The 26,705-nt window shown below is 38.6% G+C and overlaps 1 protein-coding gene across 3 annotated transcripts in view; it reads right to left on the bottom strand.

Moving 5' to 3' along the window:
- LOC143246800 (cell adhesion molecule Dscam1-like) overlaps window positions 1-26,705 on the bottom strand; it is a 152,899-nt gene that overhangs the window by 10,011 nt on the left and 116,183 nt on the right. For all 3 annotated transcript variants that reach the window (XM_076493959.1, XM_076493957.1, XM_076493958.1), the window contains 4 exons: window positions 5,507-5,605; window positions 4,011-4,199; window positions 2,354-2,647; window positions 641-805 (listed from right to left, as the gene is read on the bottom strand). In XM_076493959.1, coding sequence (XP_076350074.1) covers window positions 641-805; window positions 2,354-2,647; window positions 4,011-4,199; window positions 5,507-5,605 — 747 coding nt within the window. The remainder of the gene's footprint in view (window positions 1-640; window positions 806-2,353; window positions 2,648-4,010; window positions 4,200-5,506; window positions 5,606-26,705) is intronic.

Here is a 26,705-nt window from a genome sequence, read left to right as displayed (position 1 = left end):
ATCTAGTTGACGAGTTGAACTATTTTTTTCTATTTCTAGCACAATATTATTAGTGAATAATTCACTCAGGTTAACTCGTGGGTTTCCTCAGTTAAATCTCGAACTTTAAATAATTGATTTCTTTTCATCAAAGTTCACACAGACGTATTTAATTACTTTAAAACACGGGTTTCGATACCTGTAGTGAGTACAGCACAGATAGTCCTTTGTGTAGCTTTGTGTTTGAAGTTCAAAATAGTTAATCAGTCCGTTAGTAGAAGAAATAAGAAACAGTAAAATTACGTAAACCTTAAACAGGAGAGATAAAAAGGGTGAAGTAATTCTGTTAATAACTTTGAGTTAAAATGGGTGAAGTAATTCTGTTAATAACTTTGAGTTAGAAGTTAAGACAAACTGACGGAAACGTTTTGTGTGATAAATTCAAGATTATCTTTACTTAGGGTGTTTACAGAATATTAAAGCTGACATCGACACTTGGATAAACTTATAACAACTGCAAAGTGTTTAGTTGTCTTTCTTTCTTTATTGACGAAATTCAGTAAAATAATTCAAAACTACAGCTTTTATACGTCACTCTCACATATAGCGAAGTGTCTGTTATTCTTGAAACGGACTATTCATTGAAATACATGCCACGTACCCTCGTAAGTGTTCGAAGAAGTTGAAGTTCGACGACGACACAAAATAAAGAAAAGTGCAACAGTGATGGAGATGAGGACGACAGTAGCACAACAAACTGGTACGATAATATACAGGCTTCGATATCTACTGCGTGGACTTGTGTCACCAGGGGGCGGTATAGTGGCTGAGAAAGCAAGGAAGTAGTGTTAGTTTCATTTATTACTGAAACATTTATTAACTAGCTAAATGTATTTAGATTATTACAATATATATATACATTATTAGACAGATTTAATATATATATATATAACCCAAAATTTCTTGAGTAGTAATATTTACATTAAGCACACATAAGGGGTTTAACTCATGAAACTTAAATGTGAAAATTCTGTTTCATCGCTTGGTATTTAATTAAAAAAAAACCTTAATTAAACGATACAAAATTCACACTTTTCATTGTTAAGATAGTCGATGATACAACAGAAACATCAAAATCCTCATGGCCAAGCGTGCGACTCGTAATCTGAGGGTCGTGGGTTCGCCCTTTCAGCCGTGGGGGCGTCATAATGTGACGGTCAATCCCACTATTCGTTGGTAAAAAAGTAGCCCAAGAGTTGGCGGTGGGTGGTGATGACTAGCTGCCTTCCCTCTAGTCTTACACTACTAAATTAGGGACAGCTAGCTCAGAGCCCTCAAGTAGCTTTGTGTGAAATTCAAAAACAAACAAACAAACAAAATCCTCACTGTTTAAACAATAAATTAAATCGGTACAAAAATCAAACTTTTCATTGTTAAAACAGTCGATGAAACGATATAACGACCTAAAGAATCATTGTTAAAACTACTGATAAAATGATACAAAAATCCAAAGAATCGTTGTTAAAACGATACAGAGATACAAACAATAATCGTTAAAAATCGTGAGCTTTACAGAAATCAAGACACTAACTGTTAAAACAATCAATGGAACAATACAAAGCTCAAAATCATAACTTACGGCAACTGATAAATTGTTTGTGTGCTTTTTTTAATTTCGCGCAAAGCTACTCGAGGGCTATCTGTGCTAGCTGTCCCTAATTTAGCATTGTAAGATTAGGGGGAAGGCAGCTAGTCATCACCACCCACCGCCAACTCTTGGGGTACTCTTTTACCAACGAATAATGGGATTGACCGTTACATTTATATGCAAAAACGGCTCGTTTGGGCTGAGAAAACACTTTTATGTAAAGTGTTTTCTCAGCCCAAACGAGCCGTTTTTGCATATAAATTTCTCAACAAGTGGGTTTCTCGTCATCACTGATGACCGTTACATTATAACGCTTCCACGGCTGAAAGGGCGAGCGTGTTTGGTGCGACGGGGATTCGAACTTGCGACCTCAGATTACGAGTCGAACGCCTTAACCCACCTGGCCATGCCGTGCCGGCAACTGATAAAACCATCTGCAAATAAAACATTCGCTGTTAAATGGTCTCTGAAACGATGCAAGCATAACAACTTCCACGACAAACACAATCTATAAATGTACTCAGAGATACAAACAATCACTGATAAGTGTAGTCGTTAAAAGGTACACAGATGTACAAACATAAGTGTAATCCATAAAACAGTACAGAACTGTCAATTTCATGTTTATGCACTGGTAATGCTGTAAATTTATTTTCTTTAACATATTTCTTTAAACTGATTTCTAAGATATAATCACAAAATATGATTAGGCCTAATTGGTCTTACCACCAGAGTGCGTTAGTGTTGCAGCTCTGTATTCTTCCTCTGTGACTCCAGCACTATTGACAGCAGCCATAAGAAACAGGTAGGGCGTTCCTGGCTTTAGATCGGTAATAACCACAGTTTCTTGTTCAGGATATAGTTGAGAACCGACCACTGTCCACTCCATCTGACCTTGCGACTTATACTGAAGCAGAAAGTGACGTATCGAACAACCTCCGTCATTCCAGCTGTCCAAATTAAACGTCATGGTGGTAGAATTGAAAGAAATAAGTTCATGCTGCGATGGCGCCACTGCAACTATAGGAGTTACGAGAGAAATATTTTGAATCATAAGGTTGTAAATACTGAATAGTAAAAGTATGGACACTTTAGTAAACGACTATAGCATCGAAGGGTCTTATAAAACAGACGTAAGACAGTCGCAACTTACCCAAATCTCACAAGAAACATCCTATCTTGTTTCTAAGTTACTTGAACCGTAGAAAAAACATGTAATCTTGGTTCTAACCGACCTGAACCTTACAATAAACATCTAATCTTGGTTCTAACCTACCTGAACCTTACAATAAACATCTGATCTTGGTTCTAACTTACCTGAACCTTACAATAAACATCTGATCTTGGTTCTAACTTACCTGAACCTTACAATAAACATCTGATCTTGGTTCTAACCTACCTGAACCTTACAATAAACATCTGATCTTGGTTCTAACTTACCTGAACCTTACAATAAACATCTGATCTTGGTTCTAACCTACCTGAACCTTACAATAAACACTTCATTTTGTTTCTAACTTACCTGAACCTTACAATAAACATCTGATCTTGGTTCTAACCTACCTGAACCTTACAATAAACATCTGATCTTGGTTCTAACTTACCTGAACCTTACAATAAACATCTGATCTTGGTTCTAACCTACCTGAACCTTACAATAAACACTTCATTTTGTTTCTAACTTACCTGAACCTTACAATAAACATCTGATCTTGGTTCTAACCTACCTGAACCTTACAATAAACATCTGATCTTGGTTCTAACTTACCTGAACCTTACAATAAACATCTGATCTTGGTTCTAACCTACCTGAACCTTACAATAAACATCTGATCTTGGTTCTAACTTACCTGAACCTTACAATAAACATCTGATCTTGGTTCTAACCCACCTGAACCTTACAATAAACATCTAATCTTGGTTCTAACTTACCTGAACCTTACAATAAACATCTGATCTTGGTTCTAACCTACCTGAACCTTACAATAAACACTTCATTTTGTTTCTAACTTACCTGAACCTTACAATAAACATCTGATCTTGGTTTTAACCTACCTGAACCTTACAATAAACACTTCATTTTGTTTCTAACTTACCTGAACCTTACAATAAACATCTGATCTTGGTTCTAACTTACCTGAACCTTACAATAAACATCTGATCTTGGTTCTAACCTACCTGAACCTTACAATAAACATCTGATCTTGGTTCTAACCTACCTGAACTTTACAATAAACATCTGATCTTGGTTCTAACTTACCTGAACCTTACAATAAACATCTGATCTTGGTTCTAACCTACCTGAACCTTACAATAAACACTTCATCTTGGTTCTAACCTACCTGAACCTTACAATAAACACTTCATTTTGTTTCTAACTTACCTGATCCGTCCGTAGTAGCAGAAACAATATTGCTGGGTTCACCCTTTCCCATTGTATTGAAGGCTGTAACCTGAAACTGGTAGGTTTTCCCACACTGTAGATCTGTTATAGAATATGCATTCTTGTTACCAGACACCTGGACTTCAGTCCAGGTATTACCATCCTGAGGCCGGAAACTGATTAAGTAACCTAAAGAAAATAATAAGTGGTACTGTTGCTAAGACTATCAGATTACAATGTTACGGTTGAAGATATCTTACGAAACTTGTTCTTCAGGATTTATTTAGTCTATAATTGAACTGGATAAGGACTTGTGAGCATTCGTTAATTTCAAGCCCTGTTATGTTATTCTTGTTAATACTAGCAGGAGATGTGCCCATCTTTATCAAAGTTGCCTATTGGATAATAAGGTTATTTTCGTAACTACAGTCTTGACCTTTCGGATGACTGGTTTTGAAGGTGATTTTGAGGATCATTTTTATATTAATCTCTTCATTTTGTCATTTTATTTCCTTTCAAAGGTTTATGTCCATCAGTTATTGTTTAAAAATTGTAGGAACTTCCTTTTTAAGCGAGGGCTGTGACACACTACTCCATAAACACAATGTTAAAGTGGATGTGTTATCCGAATTGTAGAAGTAGAAACACAGTTGAAGTCAGAATTTAATAAGAACTAGAACAGTTAACTGCTAGGTTAAAACTGTACAGCAAATACCTAAAAATGGTGTGGTATATCTTTTGTTAAACAACTAACTGTCGGGTTATGTATAATGGTTATTAGATGTCTGTAAGTTAACCATATAGTAAAATGAAATATTAAATGTTAACATGTGGCTATATTTAATATTAATCTGTATTCTGAGTCGAATCAAAAGAGAAACAGCTACACGTAAGTAAAGATATGGAAACTGTGTTTGTTTGTTTCTAATTAAACATAAAGCTACACAGAAGTAAAGATATGGAAATTGTGTTTGTTTGTTTCTAATTAAACATAAAGCTACACAGAAGTAAAGATATGGAAAATCTTTGTTTGTTTCTAATTACACACAGTTACACAGAAGTAAAGATATGGAAACTGTGTTTTTTTGTTTGTAATCAAATACAGAGCGACACCGTGAGCTAGCTATGTATGCTTTGCCCATGAAGGGTTTTGAACTTGGTTTCTAGCGTATTGAGTTCACTAGGGGGCGGGGGTAAAATTGTGTATGTATAGCATTAGAACTATAAAATCACTTAAGGCTTTGGAAGTACATAGTTTTTATAGCCAGGGAAACTTACAACATAAAAAATAATATATATAGGAATACTTAGAAAGTGGGCAATACAGAAAGTTGAGAAAAATTAGTTGTTCAGCAGCTAAGCCTAAATTTGGAAGAGTATTGGTTGAAACTATGGGTTTTGTAAAACAAGTACTTTTGTTAGAAATAACCAATAGCTGGTTAATAGTGGAAAAGAAAACACCGTGTAAGAAAACCGTGATCAAGTGGCCCACGTGCCTTCTACTGGGTAGTCATCTCCTCTTGATCTCATCCAATGAAGCTTAACGGATGACGATGTAGTTGAAAAAGTTGTCAGGCTTACAGGTTTCGGTGGATCTGTATGGTAAGAAACCGGTTTCAGTGTTTAATACTATTTGATCATTGAACGTTTTAAACCAAAAAGTATATATATATCAAAAGACAATTGACTCTAGTATTTTCCAAATGACAAGGAGATTATATGTACATAAACTTTAAGGCTTACATAAAAATAGAAATTAAAAGAAAACAAATACACTATTACCAGCTTTAAGAAGAAAGCAAATGAAAGTGTTATTAAAATACTTAATTATTATCGTACAAAGCAACAAAATATCTCAACATGTCAAACTGAAACATGTTGTACGTAATCTCAACATGTCAAACTGAAACATGTTGCACATAATCTCAACATGTCAAACTGAAACATGTTGCACATAATCTCAACATGTCAAACTGAAACATGTTGTACATAATCTCAACATGTCAAAAAAAACATGTTGTACATAATCTCAACATGTCAAACTGAAACATGTTGTACATAATCTCAACATGTCAAACTGAAACATGTTGCACATAATCTCAACATGTCAAAATAAAACATGTTGTACATAATCTCAACATGTCAAACTGAAACATGTTGCACATAATCTCAACATGTCAAACTGAAACATGTTGCACATAATCTCAACATGTCAAACTGAAACATGTTGTACATAATCTCAACATGTCAAACTGAAACATGTTGCACATAATCTCAACATGTCAAACTGAAACATGTTGTACATAATGAAAGATGAATACAGTAACAAAGACAAACAACAGGCTGTAAACAACATGATTAACAACTTACCAAACACCAGGGTCTGTATAATGACAACACCATTAGCAACTTACCAAGCACCAGGGTCTGTATCATGACAACACCATTAACAACTTACCAAACACCAGGGTCTGAATGATGACAACACCATTAACAACTTACCAAACACCAGGGTCTGTATGATGACAACATTATTAACAACTTACCAAACACCAGGGTCTGTATGATGACAACACCATTAACAACTTACCAAACACCAGGGTCTGTATGATGACAACATTATTAACAACTTACCAAACACCAGGGTCTGTATAATGACAACACCATTAACAACTTACCAAGCACCAGGGTCTGTATAATGACAACACCATTAACAACTTACCAAACACCAGGGTCTGTATGATGACAACATTATTAACAACTTACCAAACACCAGGGTCTGTATGATGACAACATTATTAACAACTTACCAAACACCAGGGTCTGTATAATGACAACACCATTAACAACTTACCAAACACCAGGGTCTGTATAATGACAACACCATTAACAACTTACCAAACACCAGGGTCTGTATGTTGACAACACCATTAACAACTTACCAAACACCAGGGTCCATATGATGACGACATTATTAACAACTTACCAAACACCAGGGTCTGTATGATGACAACACCATTAACAACTTACCAAACACCAGGGTCTGTATGATGACAACACCATTAACAACTTACCAAACACCAGGGTCTGTATAATGACAACACCATTAACAACTTACCAAACACCAGGGTCTGTATGTTGACAACACCATTAACAACTTACCAAACACCAGGGTCCATATGATGACGACATTATTAACAACTTACCAAACACCAGGGTCCGTATGTTGACAACACCATTAACAACTTAACCAAACACCAGGGTCTGTATAATGACAACACCATTAACAACTTACCAAACACCAGGGTCTGTATAATGACAACACCATTAACAACTTACCAAACACCAGGGTCCGTATGTTGACAACACCATTAACAACTTACCAAACACCAGGGTCTGTATGATGACAACACCATTAACAACTTACCAAACACCAGGGTCCATATGATGACGACATTATTAACAACTTACCAAACACCAGGGTCCGTATGTTGACAACACCATTAACAACTTACCAAACACCAGGGTCCATATGATGACAACATTATTAACAACTTACCAAACACCAGGTTCTGTATGATGACAACACCATTAACAACTTACCAAACACCAGGGTCTGTATAATGACAACACCATCAACAACTTACCAAACACCAGGGTCTGTATAATGACAACACCATTAACAACTTACCAAACACCAGGGTCTGTATAATGACAACACCATTAACAACTTACCAAACACCAGGGTCTGTATGATGACAACACCATTAACAACTTACCAAACACCAGGGTCTGTATAATGACAACACCATTAACAACTTACCAAACACCAGGGTCTGTATAATGACAACACCATTAACAACTTACCAAACACCAGGGTCTGTATAATGACAACACCATTAACAACTTACCAAACACCAGGGTCCATATGATGACGACATTATTAACAACTTACCAAACACCAGGGTCCGTATGTTGACAACACCATTAACAACTTACCAAACACCAGGGTCCATATGATGACGACATTATTAACAACTTACCAAACACCAGGGTCTGTATGATGACAACACCATTAACAACTTACCAAACACCAGGTTCTGTATAATGACAACACCATCAACAACTTACCAAACACCAGGGTCTGTATGATGACAACACCATTAACAACTTACCAAACACCAGGGTCTGTATAATGACAACACCATTAACAACTTACCAAACACCAGGGTCTGTATGATGACAACACCATTAACAACTTACCAAACACCAGGGTCTGTATGATGACAACACCATTAACAACTTACCAAACACCAGGGTCTGTATAATGACAACATTATTAACAACTTACCAAACACCAGGGTCTGTATGATGACAACACCATTAACAACTTACCAAACACCAGGGTCTGTAAGATGACAACACCATTAACAACTTACCAAACACCAGGGTCCATATGATGACGACATTATTAACAACTTACCAAACACCAGGGTCCGTATGTTGACAACACCATTAACAACTTACCAAACACCAGGGTCCATATGATGACGACATTATTAACAACTTACCAAACACCAGGTTCTGTATGATGACAACACCATTAACAACTTACCAAACACCAGGGTCTGTATAATGACAACACCATTAACAACTTACCAAACACCAGGGTCTGTATAATGACAACACCATCAACAACTTACCAAACACCAGGGTCTGTATAATGACAACACCATTAACAACTTACCAAACACCAGGGTCTGTATGATGACAACACCATTAACAACTTACCAAACACCAGGGTCTGTATAATGACAACACCATCAACAACTTACCAAACACCAGGGTCTGTATAATGACAACACCATTAACAACTTACCAAACACCAGGGTCTGTATAATGACAACACCATTAACAACTTACCAAACACCAGGGTCCATATGATGACGACATTATTAACAACTTACCAAACACCAGGGTCCGTATGTTGACAACACCATTAACAACTTACCAAACACCAGGGTCCATATGATGACAACATTATTAACAACTTACCAAACACCAGGGTCTGTATGATGACAACACCATTAACAACTTACCAAACACCAGGTTCTGTATAATGACAACACCATTAACAACTTACCAAACACCAGGGTCTGTATGATGACAACACCATTAACAACTTACCAAACACCAGGGTCTGTATAATGACAACACCATTAACAACTTACCAAACACCAGGTTCTGTATGATGACAACACCATTAACAACTTACCAAACACCAGGGTCTGTATAATGACAACACCATCAACAACTTACCAAACACCAGGGTCTGTATAATGACAACACCATTAACAACTTACCAAACACCAGGGTCTGTATAATGACAACACCATTAACAACTTAACAACATTACCAAACACCAGGGTCTGTATGATGGCAACACCATCAACAACTTACCAAACACCAGGGTCTGTATAATGACAACACCATTAACAACTTACCAAACACCAGGGTCTGTATAATGACAACACCATTAACAACTTACCAAACACCAGGGTCTGTATAATGACAACACCATTAACAACTTACCAAACACCAGGGTCCATATGATGACAACATTATTAACAACTTACCAAACACCAGGGTCTGTATGTTGACAACACCATTAACAACTTACCAAACACCAGGGTCCATATGATGACGACATTATTAACAACTTACCAAACACCAGGGTCTGTATGATGACAACACCATTAACAACTTACCAAACACCAGGTTCTGTATAATGACAACACCATTAACAACTTACCAAACACCAGGGTCTGTATGATGACAACACCATTAACAACTTACCAAACACCAGGGTCTGTATGATGACAACACCATTAACAACTTACCAAACACCAGGGTCTGTATAATGACAACACCATTAACAACTTACCAAACACCAGGGTCTGTATGATGACAACACCATTAACAACTTACCAAACACCAGGGTCTGTATAATGACAACACCATTAACAACTTACCAAACACCAGGGTCTGTATAATGACAACACCATTAACAACTTACCAAACACCAGGGTCTGTATGATGACAACACCATTAACAACTTACCAAACACCAGGGTCTGTATGATGACAACACCATTAACAACTTACCAAACACCAGGGTCTGTATGTTGACAACACCATTAACAACTTACCAAACACCAGGGTCTGTATGATGACAACACCATTAACAACTTACCAAACACCAGGGTCTGTAAATGACAACACCATTAACAACTTACCAAACACCAGGGTCTGTATGATGACAACACCATTAACAACTTACCAAACACCAGGGTCTGTATGTTGACAACACCATTAACAACTTACCAAACACCAGGGTCTGTATAATGACAACACCATTAACAACTTACCAAACACCAGGGTCTGTATAATGACAACACCATTAACAACTTACCAAACACCAGGGTCTGTATGATGACAACACCATTAACAACTTACCAAACACCAGGGTCTGTATAATGACAACACCATTAACAACTTACCAAACACCAGGGTCCATATGATGAAGACATTATTAACAACTTACCAAACACCAGGGTCCGTATGTTGACAACACCATTAACAACTTACCAAACACCAGGGTCTGTATGATGACAACACCATTAACAACTTACCAAACACCAGGGTCTGTATGATGACAACACCATTAACAACTTACCAAACACCAGGGTCTGTATAATGACAACACCATTAACAACTTACCAAACACCAGGGTCTGTATGATGACAACACCATTAACAACTTACCAAACACCAGGGTCTGTATGATGACAACACCATTAACAACTTACCAAACACCAGGGTCTGTATGATGACAACACCATTAACAACTTACCAAACACCAGGGTCCATATGATGACAACATTATTAACAACTTACCAAACACCAGGGTCTGTATGTTGACAACACCATTAACAACTTACCAAACACCAGGGTCTGTATGATGACAACATTATTAACAACTTACCAAACACCAGGGTCTGTATGATGACAACACCATTAACAACTTACCAAACACCAGGGTCTGTATAATGACAACACCATTAACAACTTACCAAACACCAGGGTCTGTATAATGACAACACCATTAACAACTTACCAAACACCAGGGTCTGTATAATGACAACACCATTAACAACTTACCAAACACCAGGGTCTGTATAATGACAACACCATTAACAACTTACCAAACACCAGGGTCTGTATAATGACAACACCATTAACAACTTACCAAACACCAGGGTCTGTATAATGACAACACCATTAACAACTTACCAAACACCAGGGTCTGTATAATGACAACACCATTAACAACTTACCAAACACCAGGGTCCATATGATGACAACATTATTAACAACTTACCAAACACCAGGGTCTGTATGATGACAACACCATTAACAACTTACCAAACACCAGGGTCCTGTATGATGACAACACCATTAACAACTTACCAAACACCAGGGTCTGTATGATGACAACACCATTAACAACTTACCAAACACCAGGGTCTGTATAATGACAACACCATTAACAACTTACCAAACACCAGGGTCTGTATGATGACAACACCATTAACAACTTACCAAACACCAGGGTCTGTATAATGACAACACCATTAACAACTTACCAAACACCAGGGTCTGTATGATGACAACACCATTAACAACTTACCAAACACCAGGGTCTGTATAATGACAACACCATTAACAACTTACCAAACACCAGGGTCTGTATAATGACAACACCATTAACAACTTACCAAACACCAGGGTCTGTATAATGACAACACCATTAACAACTTACCAAACACCAGGGTCTGTATGATGACAACACCATTAACAACTTACCAAACACCAGGGTCTGTATAATGACAACACCATCAACAACTTACCAAACACCAGGGTCTGTATAATGACAACACCATTAACAACTTACCAAACACCAGGGTCTGTATAATGACAACACCATTAACAACTTACCAAACACCAGGGTCCATATGATGACGACATTATTAACAACTTACCAAACACCAGGGTCCGTATGTTGACAACACCATTAACAACTTACCAAACACCAGGGTCCATATGATGACGACATTATTAACAACTTACCAAACACCAGGATCTGAATGATGACAAACCCATTAACAACTTACCAAACACCAGGTTCTGTATAATGACAACACCATTAACAACTTACCAAACACCAGGGTCTGTATGATGACAACACCATTAACAACTTACCAAACACCAGGGTCTGTATGATGACAACACCATTAACAACTTACCAAACACCAGGTTCTGTATAATGACAACACCATCAACAACTTACCAAACACCAGGGTCTGTATGATGACAACACCATTAACAACTTACCAAGCACCAGGGTCTGTATAATGACAACACCATTAACAACTTACCAAACACCAGGGTCTGTATAATGACAACACCATTAACAACTTACCAAACACCAGGGTCTGTATGATGACAACACCATTAACAACTTACCAAACACCAGGGTCCATATGATGACGACATTATTAACAACTTACCAAACACCAGGGTCCGTATGTTGACAACACCATTAACAACTTACCAAACACCAGGGTCCATATGATGACGACATTATTAACAACTTACCAAACACCAGGGTCAGTATGTTGACAACACCATTAACAACTTACCAAACACCAGGGTCCATATGATGACGACATTATTAACAACTTACCAAACACCAGGGTCCGTATGTTGACAACACCATTAACAACTTACCAAACACCAGGGTCCGTATGTTGACAACACCATTAACAACTTACCAAACACCAGGGTCTGTATAATGACAACACCATCAACAACTTACCAAACACCAGGGTCTGTATGATGACAACACCATTAACAACTTACCAAACACCAGGGTCTGTATAATGACAACACCATTAACAACTTACCAAACACCAGGGTCCATATGATGAAGACATTATTAACAACTTACCAAACACCAGGGTCCGTATGTTGACAACACCATTAACAACTTACCAAACACCAGGGTCCATATGATGACGACATTATTAACAACTTACCAAACACCAGGGTCTGTATGTTGACAACACCATTAACAACTTACCAAACACCAGGGTCTGTATGATGACAACACCATTAACAACTTACCAAACACCAGGGTCTGTATGATGACAACACCATTAACAACTTACCAAACACCAGGGTCTGTATGATGACAACACCATTAACAACTTACCAAACACCAGGGTCTGTATGATGACAACACCATTAACAACTTACCAAACACCAGGGTCTGTATAATGACAACACCATTAACAACTTACCAAACACCAGGGTCTGTATGATGACAACACCATTAACAACTTACCAAACACCAGGGTCTGTATAATGACAACACCATTAACAACTTACCAAACACCAGGGTCTGTATAATGACAACACCATTAACAACTTACCAAACACCAGGGTCTGTATGATGACAACACCATTAACAACTTACCAAACACCAGGGTCCATATGATGACAACATTATTAACAACTTACCAAACACCAGGGTCCGTATGTTGACAACACCATTAACAACTTACCAAACACCAGGGTCTGTATGATGACAACACCATTAACAACTTACCAAACACCAGGGTCTGTATGATGACAACACCATTAACAACTTACCAAACACCAGGGTCCGTATGTTGACAACACCATTAACAACTTACCAAACACCAGGGTCTGTATGTTGACAACACCATTAACAACTTACCAAACACCAGGGTCTGTATGATGACAACACCATTAACAACTTACCAAACACCAGGGTCTGTATAATGACAACACCATTAACAACTTACCAAACACCAGGGTCTGTATGATGACAACACCATTAACAACTTACCAAACACCAGGGTCTGTATGTTGACAACACCATTAACAACTTACCAAACACCAGGGTCTGTATGATGACAACACCATTAACAACTTACCAAACACCAGGGTCTGTATAATGACAACACCATTAACAACTTACCAAACACCAGGGTCTGTATGATGACAACACCATTAACAACTTACCAAACGCCAGGGTCTGTAAAATGACAACACCGTTAACAACTTACCAAACACCAGGGTCTGTAAAATGACAACACCATTAACAACTTACCAAACACCAGGGTCTGTATGTTGACAACACCATTAACAACTTACCAAACACCAGGGTCCGTATGTTGACAACACGATTAACAACTTACCAAACACCAGGGTCTGTAAAATGACAACACCATTAACAGCTTACCAAACACCAGGGTCTGTATGATGACAACACCATTAACAACTTTCCAAACGACAGGGTCTGTAAAATGACAACACCGTTAACAACTTACCAAACACCAGGGTCTGTAAAATGACAACACCATTAACAACTTACCAAACACCAGGGTCTGTATAATGACAACACCATTAACAACTTACCAAACGCCAGGGTCTGTAAAATGACAACACCGATAACAACTTACCAAACACCAGGGTCTGTAAAATGACAACACCATTAACAACTTACCAAGCACAAGGGTCTGTATGACAACAACACCATTAACAACTTACCAAACACCAGGGTCCATATAATGACAACACCATTAACAACTTACCAAGCACCAGGGTCTGTATGATAACAACACCATTAACAACTTACCAAACACCAGGGTCCATATAATGACAACACCATTAACAACTTACCAAGCACCAGGGTCTGTATGATGACAACACCATTAACAACTTACCAAACACCAGGGTCCATAGAATGACGACATTATTAACAACTTACCAAACACCAGGGTCCATATGATGACAACACCATTAACAACTTACCAAACACCAGGGTCTGTATAATGACAACACCATTAACAACTTACCAAACACCAGGGTCTGTATGATGACAACACCATTAACAACTTACCAAACACCAGGGTCTGTATAATGACAACACCATTAACAACTTACCAAACACCAGGGTCTGTAAAATGACAACACCATTAACAACTTACCAAACACCAGGGTCTGTATAATGACAACACCATTAACAACTTACCAAACACCAGGGTCTGTATAATGACAACACCATTAACAACTTACCAAACACCAGGGTCTGTAAAATGACAACACCATTAACAACTTACCAAACACCAGGGTCTGTATGATGACAACACCATTAACAACTTACCAAACACCAGGGTCCATATGATGACAACACCATTAACAACTTACCAAACACCAGGGTCTGTATGATGACAACACCATTAACAACTTACCAAACACCAGGGTCTGTATAATGACAACACCATTAACAACTTACCAAACACCAGGGTCTGTATGATGACAACACCATTAACAACTTACCAAACGCCAGGGTCTGTAAAATGACAACACCATTAACAACTTACCAAACACCAGGGTCTGTATGATGACAACATTATTAACAACTTACCAAACACCAGGGTCTATATGATGACAACACCATTAACAACTTACCAAACGCCAGGGTGTGTAAAATGACAACACCATTAACAACTTACCAAACACCAGGGTCCATATCATGACAACACCATTAACAACTTACCAAACACCAGGGGTATGATGACAACACCATTAACAACTTACCAAACACCAGGGTCTGTATGATGACAACACCATTAACAACTTACCAAACACCAGGGTCTGTATGTGACAACACCATTAACAACTTACCAACACCATTAACAACTTACCAAACACCAGGGTCTGTATGTTGACAACACAATTAACAACTTACCAAACACCAGGGTCTATATGATGACAACACCATTAACAACTTACCAAACACCAGGGTCTGTATGTTGACAACACCATTAACAACTTACCAAACACCAGGGTCTGTATGATAACAACACCATTAACAACTTACCAAACACCAGGGTCTGTATAATGACAACACCATTAACAACTTACCAAACACCAGGGTCTGTATGATGACAACACCATTAACAACTTACCAAACACCAGGGTCTGTATCATGACAACACCATTAACAACTTACCAAACACCAGGGTCTGTATGTTGACAACACCATTAACAACTTACCAAACACCAGGGTCTGTATGTTGACAACACCATTAACAACTTACCAAACACCAGGGTCTGTATGATGACAACACCATTAACAACTTACCAAACACCAGGGTCTGTATGATGACAACACCATTAACAACTTACCAAACACCAGGGTCTGTATAATGACAACACCATTAACAACTTACCAAACACCAGGGTCTGTATGATGACAACACCATTAACAACTTACCAAACACCAGGGTCTGTATAATGACAACACCATTAACAACTTACCAAACACCAGGGTCTGTATGATGACAACACCATTAACAACTTACCAAACACCAGGGTCTGTAAAATGACAACACCATTAACAACTTACCAAACACCAGGGTCTGTAAAATGACAACACCATTAACAACTTACCAAACACCAGGGTCTGTATAATGACAACACCATTAACAACTTACCAAACACCAGGGTCTGTATAATGACAACACCATTAACAACTTACCAAACACCAGGGTCTGTATGATGACAACACCATTAACAACTTACCAAACACCAGGGTCTGTAAAATGACAACACCATTAACAACTTACCAAACACCAGGGTCTGTAAAATGACAACACCATTAACAACTTACCAAACACCAGGGTCTGTATAATGACAACACCATTAACAACTTACCAAACACCAGGGTCTGTATAATGACAACACCATTAACAACTTACCAAACACCAGGGTCTGTATAATGACAACACCATTAACAACTTACCAAACACCAGGGACAACACCATTAACAACTTACCAAACACCAGGGTCTGTATAATGACAACACCATTAACAACTTACCAAACACCAGGGTCTGTATAATGACAACACCATTAACAACTTACCAAACACCAGGGTCTGTATGATGACAACACCATTAACAACTTACCAAACACCAGGGTCTGTATGACAACACCATTAACAACTTACCAAACACCAATGACAACACCATTAACAACTTACCAAACACCAGGGTCTGTATGATGACAACACCATTAACAACTTACCAAACACCAGGGTCTGTATAATGACAACACCATTAACAACTTACCAAACACCAGGGTCTGTATAATGACAACACCATTAACAACTTACCAAACACCAGGGTCTGTATGATGACAACACCATTAACAACTTACCAAACACCAGGGTCTGTATAATGACAACACCATTAACAACTTACCAAACACCAGGGTCTGTATGATGACAACACCATTAACAACTTACCAAACACCAGGGTCTGTATGATGACAACACCATTAACAACTTACCAAACACCAGGGTCTGTATGATGACAACACCATTAACAACTTACCAAACACCAGGGTCTGTATGATGACAACACCATTAACAACTTACCAAACACCAGGGTCTGTATAATGACAACACCATTAACAACTTACCAAACACCAGGGTCTGTATGATGACAACACCATTAACAACTTACCAAACACCAGGGTCTGTATGATGACAACACCATTAACAACTTACCAAACACCAGGGTCTGTATGTTGACAACACCATTAACAACTTACCAAACACCAGGGTCTGTATGATGACAACACCATTAACAACTTACCAAACACCAGGGTCTGTATGATGACAACACCATTAACAACTTACCAAACACCAGGGTCTGTATGTTGACAACACCATTAACAACTTACCAAACACCAGGGTCTGTATGATGACAACACCATTAACAACTTACCAAACACCAGGGTCTGTATAATGACAACACCATTAACAACTTACCAAACACCAGGGTCTGTATGATGACAACACCATTAACAACTTACCAAACACCAGGGTCTGTATAATGACAACACCATTAACAACTTACCAAACACCAGGGTCTGTATGATGACAACACCATTAACAACTTACCAAACACCAGGGTCTGTAACAATGACAACACCATTAACAACTTACCAAACACCAGGGTCTGTAAAATGACAACACCATTAACAACTTACCAAACACCAGGGTCTGTATAATGACAACACCATTAACAACTTACCAAACACCAGGGTCTGTATAATGACAACACCATTAACAACTTACCAAACACCAGGGTCTGTATAATGACAACACCATTAACAACTTACCAAACACCAGGGTCTGTATAATGACAACACCATTAACAACTTACCAAACACCAGGGTCTGTATAATGACAACACCATTAACAACTTACCAAACACCAGGGTCTGTATAAATGACAACACCATTAACAACTTACCAAACACCAGGGTCTGTATAATGACAACACCATTAACAACTTACCAAACACCAGGGTCTGTATAATGACAACACCATTAACAACTTACCAAACACCAGGGTCTGTATAATGACAACACCATTAACAACTTACCAAACACCAGGGTCTGTATAATGACAACACCATTAACAACTTACCAAACACCAGGGTCTGTATAATGACAACACCATTAACAACTTACCAAACACCAGGGTCTGTATAATGACAACACCATTAACAACTTACCAAACACCAGGGTCTGTATAATGACAACACCATTAACAACTTACCAAACACCAGGGTCTGTATAATGACAACACCATTAACAACTTACCAAACACCAGGGTCTGTATGATGACAACACCATTAACAACTTACCAAACACCAGGGTCTGTATGATGACAACACCATTAACAACTTACCAAACACCAGGGTCTGTATAATGACAACACCATTAACAACTTACCAAACACCAGGGTCTGTATGATGACAACACCATTAACAACTTACCAAACACCAGGGTCTGTATGATGACAACACCATTAACAACTTACCAAACACCAGGGTCTGTATGATGACAACACCATTAACAACTTACCAAACACCAGGGTCTGTATGATGACAACACCATTAACAACTTACCAAACACCAGGGTCTGTATGATGACAACACCATTAACAACTTACCAAACACCAGGGTCTGTATAATGACAACACCATTAACAACTTACCAAACACCAGGGTCTGTATAATGACAACACCATTAACAACTTACCAAACACCAGGGTCTGTATGATGACAACACCATTAACAACTTACCAAACACCAGGGTCTGTATAATGACAACACCATTAACAACTTACCAAACACCAGGGTCTGTATAATGACAACACCATTAACAACTTACCAAACACCAGGGTCTGTATAATGACAACACCATTAACAACTTACCAAACACCAGGGTCTGTATAATGACAACACCATTAACAACTTACCAAACACCAGGGTCTGTATAATGACAACACCATTAACAACTTACCAAACACCAGGGTCTGTATAATGACAACACCATTAACAACTTACCAAACACCAGGGTCTGTATAATGACAACACCATTAACAACTTACCAAACACCAGGGTCTGTATAATGACAACACCATTAACAACTTACCAAACACCAGGGTCTGTATAATGACAACACCATTAACAACTTACCAAACACCAGGGTCTGTATAATGACAACACCATTAACAACTTACCAAACACCAGGGTCTGTATAATGACCAAACACCAGGGTCTGTATAATGACAACACCATTAACAACTTACCAAACACCAGGGTCTGTATGATGACAACACCATTAACAACTTACCAAACACCAGGGTCTGTATGATGACAACACCATTAACAACTTACCAAACACCAGGGTCTGTATGATGACAACACCATTAACAACTTACCAAACACCAGGGTCTGTATGATGACAACACCATTAACAACTTACCAAACACCAGGGTCTGTATGATGACAACACCATTAACAACTTACCAAACACCAGGGTCTGTATGATGACAACACCATTAACAACTTACCAAACACCAGGGTCTGTATGATGACAACACCATTAACAACTTACCAAACACCAGGGTCTGTATGACAACACCATTAACAATGACAACACCATTAACAACTTACCAAACACCAGGGTCTGTATAATGACAACACCATTAACAACTTACCAAACACCAGGGTCTGTATAATGACAACACCATTAACAACTTACCAAACACCAGGGTCTGACAACACCATTAACAACTTACCAAACACCATGTATGACAACACCATTAACAACTTACCAAACACCAGGGTCTGTATGATGACAACACCATTAACAACTTACCAAACACCAGGGTCTGTATGATGACAACACCATTAACAACTTACCAAACACCAGGGTCTGTATGACAACACCATTAACAACTTACCAAACACCAGGGTCTGTATGATGACAACACCATTAACAACTTACCAAACACCAGGGTCTGTATGATGACAACACCATTAACAACTTACCAAACACCAGGGTCTGTATGTTGACAACACCATTAACAACTTACCAAACACCAGGGTCTGTATAATGACAACACCATTAACAACTTACCAAACACCAGGGTCTGTAATGACAACACCATTAACAACTTACCAAACACCAGGGTCTGTATAACAATGACAACACCATTAACAACTTACCAAACACCAGGGTCTGTATGATGACAACACCATTAACAACTTACCAAACACCAGGGTCTGTATAATGACAACACCATTAACAACTTACCAAACACCAGGGTCTGTATGATGACAACACCATTAACAACTTACCAAACACCAGGGTCTGTATAATGACAACACCATTAACAACTTACCAAACACCACCAGGGTCTGACAACACCATTAACAACTTACCAAACACCAGGGTCTGTATAATGACAACACCATTAACAACTTACCAAACACCAGGGTCTGTATAATGACAACACCATTAACAACTTACCAAACACCAGGGTCTGTATAATGACAACACCATTAACAACTTACCAAACACCAGGGTCTGTATAATGACAACACCATTAACAACTTACCAAACACCAGGGTCTGTATAAATGACAACACCATTAACAACTTACCAAACACCAGGGTCTGTATAATGACAACACCATTAACAACTTACCAAACACCAGGGTCTGTATAATGACAACACCATTAACAACTTACCAAACACCAGGGTCTGTATAATGACAACACCATTAACAACTTACCAAACACCAGGGTCTGTATAATGACAACACCATTAACAACTTACCAAACACCAGGGTCTGTATAATGACAACACCATTAACAACTTACCAAACACCAGGGTCTGTATAATGACAACACCATTAACAACTTACCAAACACCAGGGTCTGTATAATGACAACACCATTAACAACTTACCAAACACCAGGGTCTGTATAATGACAACACCATTAACAACTTACCAAACACCAGGGTCTGTATAATGACAACACCATTAACAACTTACCAAACACCAGGGTCTGTATAATGACAACACCATTAACAACTTACCAAACACCAGGGTCTGTATAATGACAACACCATTAACAACTTACCAAACACCAGGGTCTGTATAATGACAACACCATTAACAACTTACCAAACACCAGGGTCTGTACAACACCATTAACAACTTACCAAACACCCATTAACAACTTACCAAACACCAGGGTCTGTATAATGACAACACCATTAACAACTTACCAAACACCAGGGTCTGTATGATGACAACACCATTAACAACTTACCAAACACCAGGGTCTGTATGATGACAACACCATTAACAACTTACCAAACACCAGGGTCTGTATGATGACAACACCATTAACAACTTACCAAACACCAACACCTGTATGTATGACAACACCATTAACAACTTACCAAACACCAGGGTCTGTATGATGACAACACCATTAACAACTTACCAAACACCAGGGTCTGTATGATGACAACACCATTAACAACTTACCAAACACCAGGGTCTGTATGATGACAACACCATTAACAACTTACCAAACACCAGGGTCTGTATGATGACAACACCATTAACAACTTACCAAACACCAGGGTCTGTATGTTGACAACACCATTAACAACTTACCAAACACCAGGGTCTGTATGATGACAACACCATTAACAACTTACCAAACACCAGGGTCTGTATGATGACAACACCATTAACAACTTACCAAACACCAGGGTCTGTATGATGACAACACCATTAACAACTTACCAAACACCAGGGTCTGTATGATGACAACACCATTAACAACTTACCAAACACCAGGGTCTGTATGATGACAACACCATTAACAACTTACCAAACACCAGGGTCTGTATGATGACAACACCATTAACAACTTACCAAACACCAGGGTCTGTATGATGACAACACCATTAACAACTTACCAAACACCAGGGTCTGTATAATGACAACACCATTAACAACTTACCAAACACCAGGGTCTGTATGACAACACCATAACAACTTACAAACACCATTAACAACACCATTAACCAAACACCAGGGTCTGTATGATGACAACACCATTAACAACTTACCAAACACCAGGGTCTGTATAATGACAACACCATTAACAACTTACCAAACACCAGGGTCTGTATAATGACAACACCATTAACAACTTACCAAACACCAGGGTCTGTATAATGACAACACCATTAACAACTTACCAAACACCAGGGTCTGTATAATGACAACACCATTAACAACTTACCAAACACCAGGGTCTGTATAATGACAACACCATTAACAACTTACCAAACACCAGGGTCTGTATAATGACAACACCATTAACAACTTACCAAACACCAGGGTCTGTATAATGACAACACCATTAACAACTTACCAAACACCAGGGTCTGTATAATGACAACACCATTAACAACTTACCAAACACCAGGGTCTGTATAATGACAACACCATTAACAACTTACCAAACACCAGGGTCTGTATAATGACAACACCATTAACAACTTACCAAACACCAGGGTCTGTATAATGACAACACCATTAACAACTTACCAAACACCAGGGTCTGTATAATGACAACACCATTAACAACTTACCAAACACCAGGGTCTGTATAATGACAACACCATTAACAACTTACCAAACACCAGGGTCTGTACCAAACACCAGGGTCTGTATGATGACAACACCATTAACAACTTACCAAACACCAGGGTCTGTATAATGACAACACCATTAACAACTTACCAAACACCAGGGTCTGTATAATGACAACACCATTAACAACTTACCAAACACCAGGGTCTGTATAATGACAACACCATTAACAACTTACCAAACACCAGGGTCTGTATAATGACAACACCATTAACAACTTACCAAACACCAGGGTCTGTATAATGACAACACCATTAACAACTTACCAAACACCAGGGTCTGTATAATGACAACACCATTAACAACTTACCAAACACCAGGGTCTGTATGATGACAACACCATTAACAACTTACCAAACACCAGGGTCTGTATGATGACAACACCATTAACAACTTACCAAACACCAGGGTCTGTATAATGACAACACCATTAACAACTTACCAAACACCAGGGTCTGTATGATGACAACACCATTAACAACTTACCAAACACCAGGGTCTGTATGATGACAACACCATTAACAACTTACCAAACACCAGGGTCTGTATGATGACAACACCATTAACAACTTACCAAACACCAGGGTCTGTATGATGACAACACCATTAACAACTTACCAAACACCAGGGTCTGTATGATGACAACACCATTAACAACTTACCAAACACCAGGGTCTGTATGATATTAACAACTTACCAAACACCAGGGTCTGTATGTTGACAACACCATTAACAACTTACCAAACACCAGGGTCTGTATGATGACAACACCATTAACAACTTACCAAACACCAGGGTCTGTATAATGACAACACCATTAACAACTTACCAAACACCAGGGTCTGTATGATGACAACACCATTAACAACTTACCAAACACCAGGGTCTGTATAATGACAACACCATTAACAACTTACCAAACACCAGGGTCTGTATGACAACACCATTAACAACTTACCAAACACCAGGGTCATGACAACACCATTAACAACTTACCAAACACCAGGGTCTGTATAATGACAACACCATTAACAACTTACCAAACACCAGGGTCTGTATGATGACAACACCATTAACAACTTACCAAACACCAGGGTCTGTATATGACAACACCATTAACAACTTACCAAACACCAGGGTCTGTAACAACTTACCAAACACCAGGGTCTGTATGATGACAACACCATTAACAACTTACCAAACACCAGGGTCTGTATAGGACAACACCATTAACAACTTACCAAACACCAGGGTCTGTATAATGACAACACCATTAACAACTTACCAAACACCAGGGTCTGTATAATGACAACACCATTAACAACTTACCAAACACCAGGGTCTGTATGATGACAACACCATTAACAACTTACCAAACACCAGGGTCTGTATAATGACAACACCATTAACAACTTACCAAACACCAGGGTCTGTATAATGACAACACCATTAACAACTTACCAAACACCAGGGTCTGTATAATGACAACACCATTAACAACTTACCAAACACCAGGGTCTGTATAATGACAACACCATTAACAACTTACCAAACACCAGGGTCTGTATAATGACAACACCATTAACAACTTACCAAACACCAGGGTCTGTATAATGACAACACCATTAACAACTTACCAAACACCAGGGTCTGTATAATGACAACACCATTAACAACTTACCAAACACCAGGGTCTGTATGATGACAACACCATTAACAACTTACCAAACACCAGGGTCTGTATAATGACAACACCATTAACAACTTACCAACATTAACCAGGGTCTGTATAATGACAACACCATTAACAACTTACCAAACACCAGGGTCTGTATAATGACAACACCATTAACAACTTACCAAACACCAGGGTCTGTATAATGACAACACCATTAACAACTTACCAAACACCAGGGTCTGTATAATGACAACACCATTAACAACTTACCAAACACCAGGGTCTGTATGACAAACAATGACAACACCATTAACAACTTACCAAACACCAGGGTCTGTATAATGACAACACCATTAACAACTTACCAAACACCAGGGTCTGTATAATGACAACACCATTAACAACTTACCAAACACCAGGGTCTGTATAATGACAACACCATTAACAACTTACCAAACACCAGGGTCTGTATGATGACAACACCATTAACAACTTACCAAACACCAGGGTCTGTATGACAACACCATTAACAACTTACCAAACACCAGGGTCTGTATAATGACAACACCATTAACAACTTACCAAACACCAGGGTCTGTATGATGACAACACCATTAACAACTTACCAAACACCAGGGTCTGTATAATGACAACATTAACCTTACCAAACACCAGGGTCTGTATAATGACAACACCATTAACAAACCAAACACCAGGGTCTGTATAATGACAACACCATTAACAACTTACCAAACACCAGGGTCTGTATGATGACAACACCATTAACAACTTACCAAACACCAGGGTCTGTATGATGACAACACCATTAACAACTTACCAAACACCAGGGTCTGTATGATGACAACACCATTAACAACTTACCAAACACCAGGGTCTGTATGATGACAACACCATTAACAACTTACCAAACACCAGGGTCTGTATGATGACAACACCATTAACAACTTACCAAACACCAGGGTCTGTATGATGACAACACCATTAACAACTTACCAAACACCAGGGTCTGTATAATGACAACACCATTAACAACTTACCAAACACCAGGGTCTGTATGATGACAACACCATTAACAACTTACCAAACACCAGGGTCTGTACAATGACAACACATTAACAACTTACCAAACACCAGGGTCTGTATAATGACAACACCATTAACAACTTACCAAACACCAGGGTCTGTATGATGACAACACCATTAACAACTTACCAAACACCAGGGTCTGTATAATGACAACACCATTAACAACTTACCAAACACCAGGGTCTGTATGATGACAACACCATTAACAACTTACCAAACACCAGGGTCTGTAAAATGACAACACCATTAACAACTTACCAAACACCAGGGTCTGTAAAATGACAACACCATTAACAACTTACCAAACACCAGGGTCTGTATAATGACAACACCATTAACAACTTACCAAACACCAGGGTCTGTATAATGACAACACCATTAACAACTTACCAAACACCAGGGTCTGTATGATGACAACACCATTAACAACTTACCAAACACCAGGGTCTGTAAAATGACAACACCATTAACAACTTACCAAACACCAGGGTCTGTATAATGACAACACCATTAACAACTTACCAAACACCAGGGTCTGTATAATGACAACACCATTAACAACTTACCAAACACCAGGGTCTGTATAATGACAACACCATTAACAACTTACCAAACACCAGGGTCTGTATAATGACAACACCATTAACAACTGTA

This window comes from Tachypleus tridentatus, chromosome 3 (assembly GCF_004210375.1).
Source record: "Tachypleus tridentatus isolate NWPU-2018 chromosome 3, ASM421037v1, whole genome shotgun sequence".
NCBI lineage: Eukaryota > Metazoa > Arthropoda > Merostomata > Xiphosura > Limulidae > Tachypleus > Tachypleus tridentatus.
Note: the sequence above shows the minus strand (reverse complement) of the source record. Positions and strands in the feature narration are given on the sequence as shown.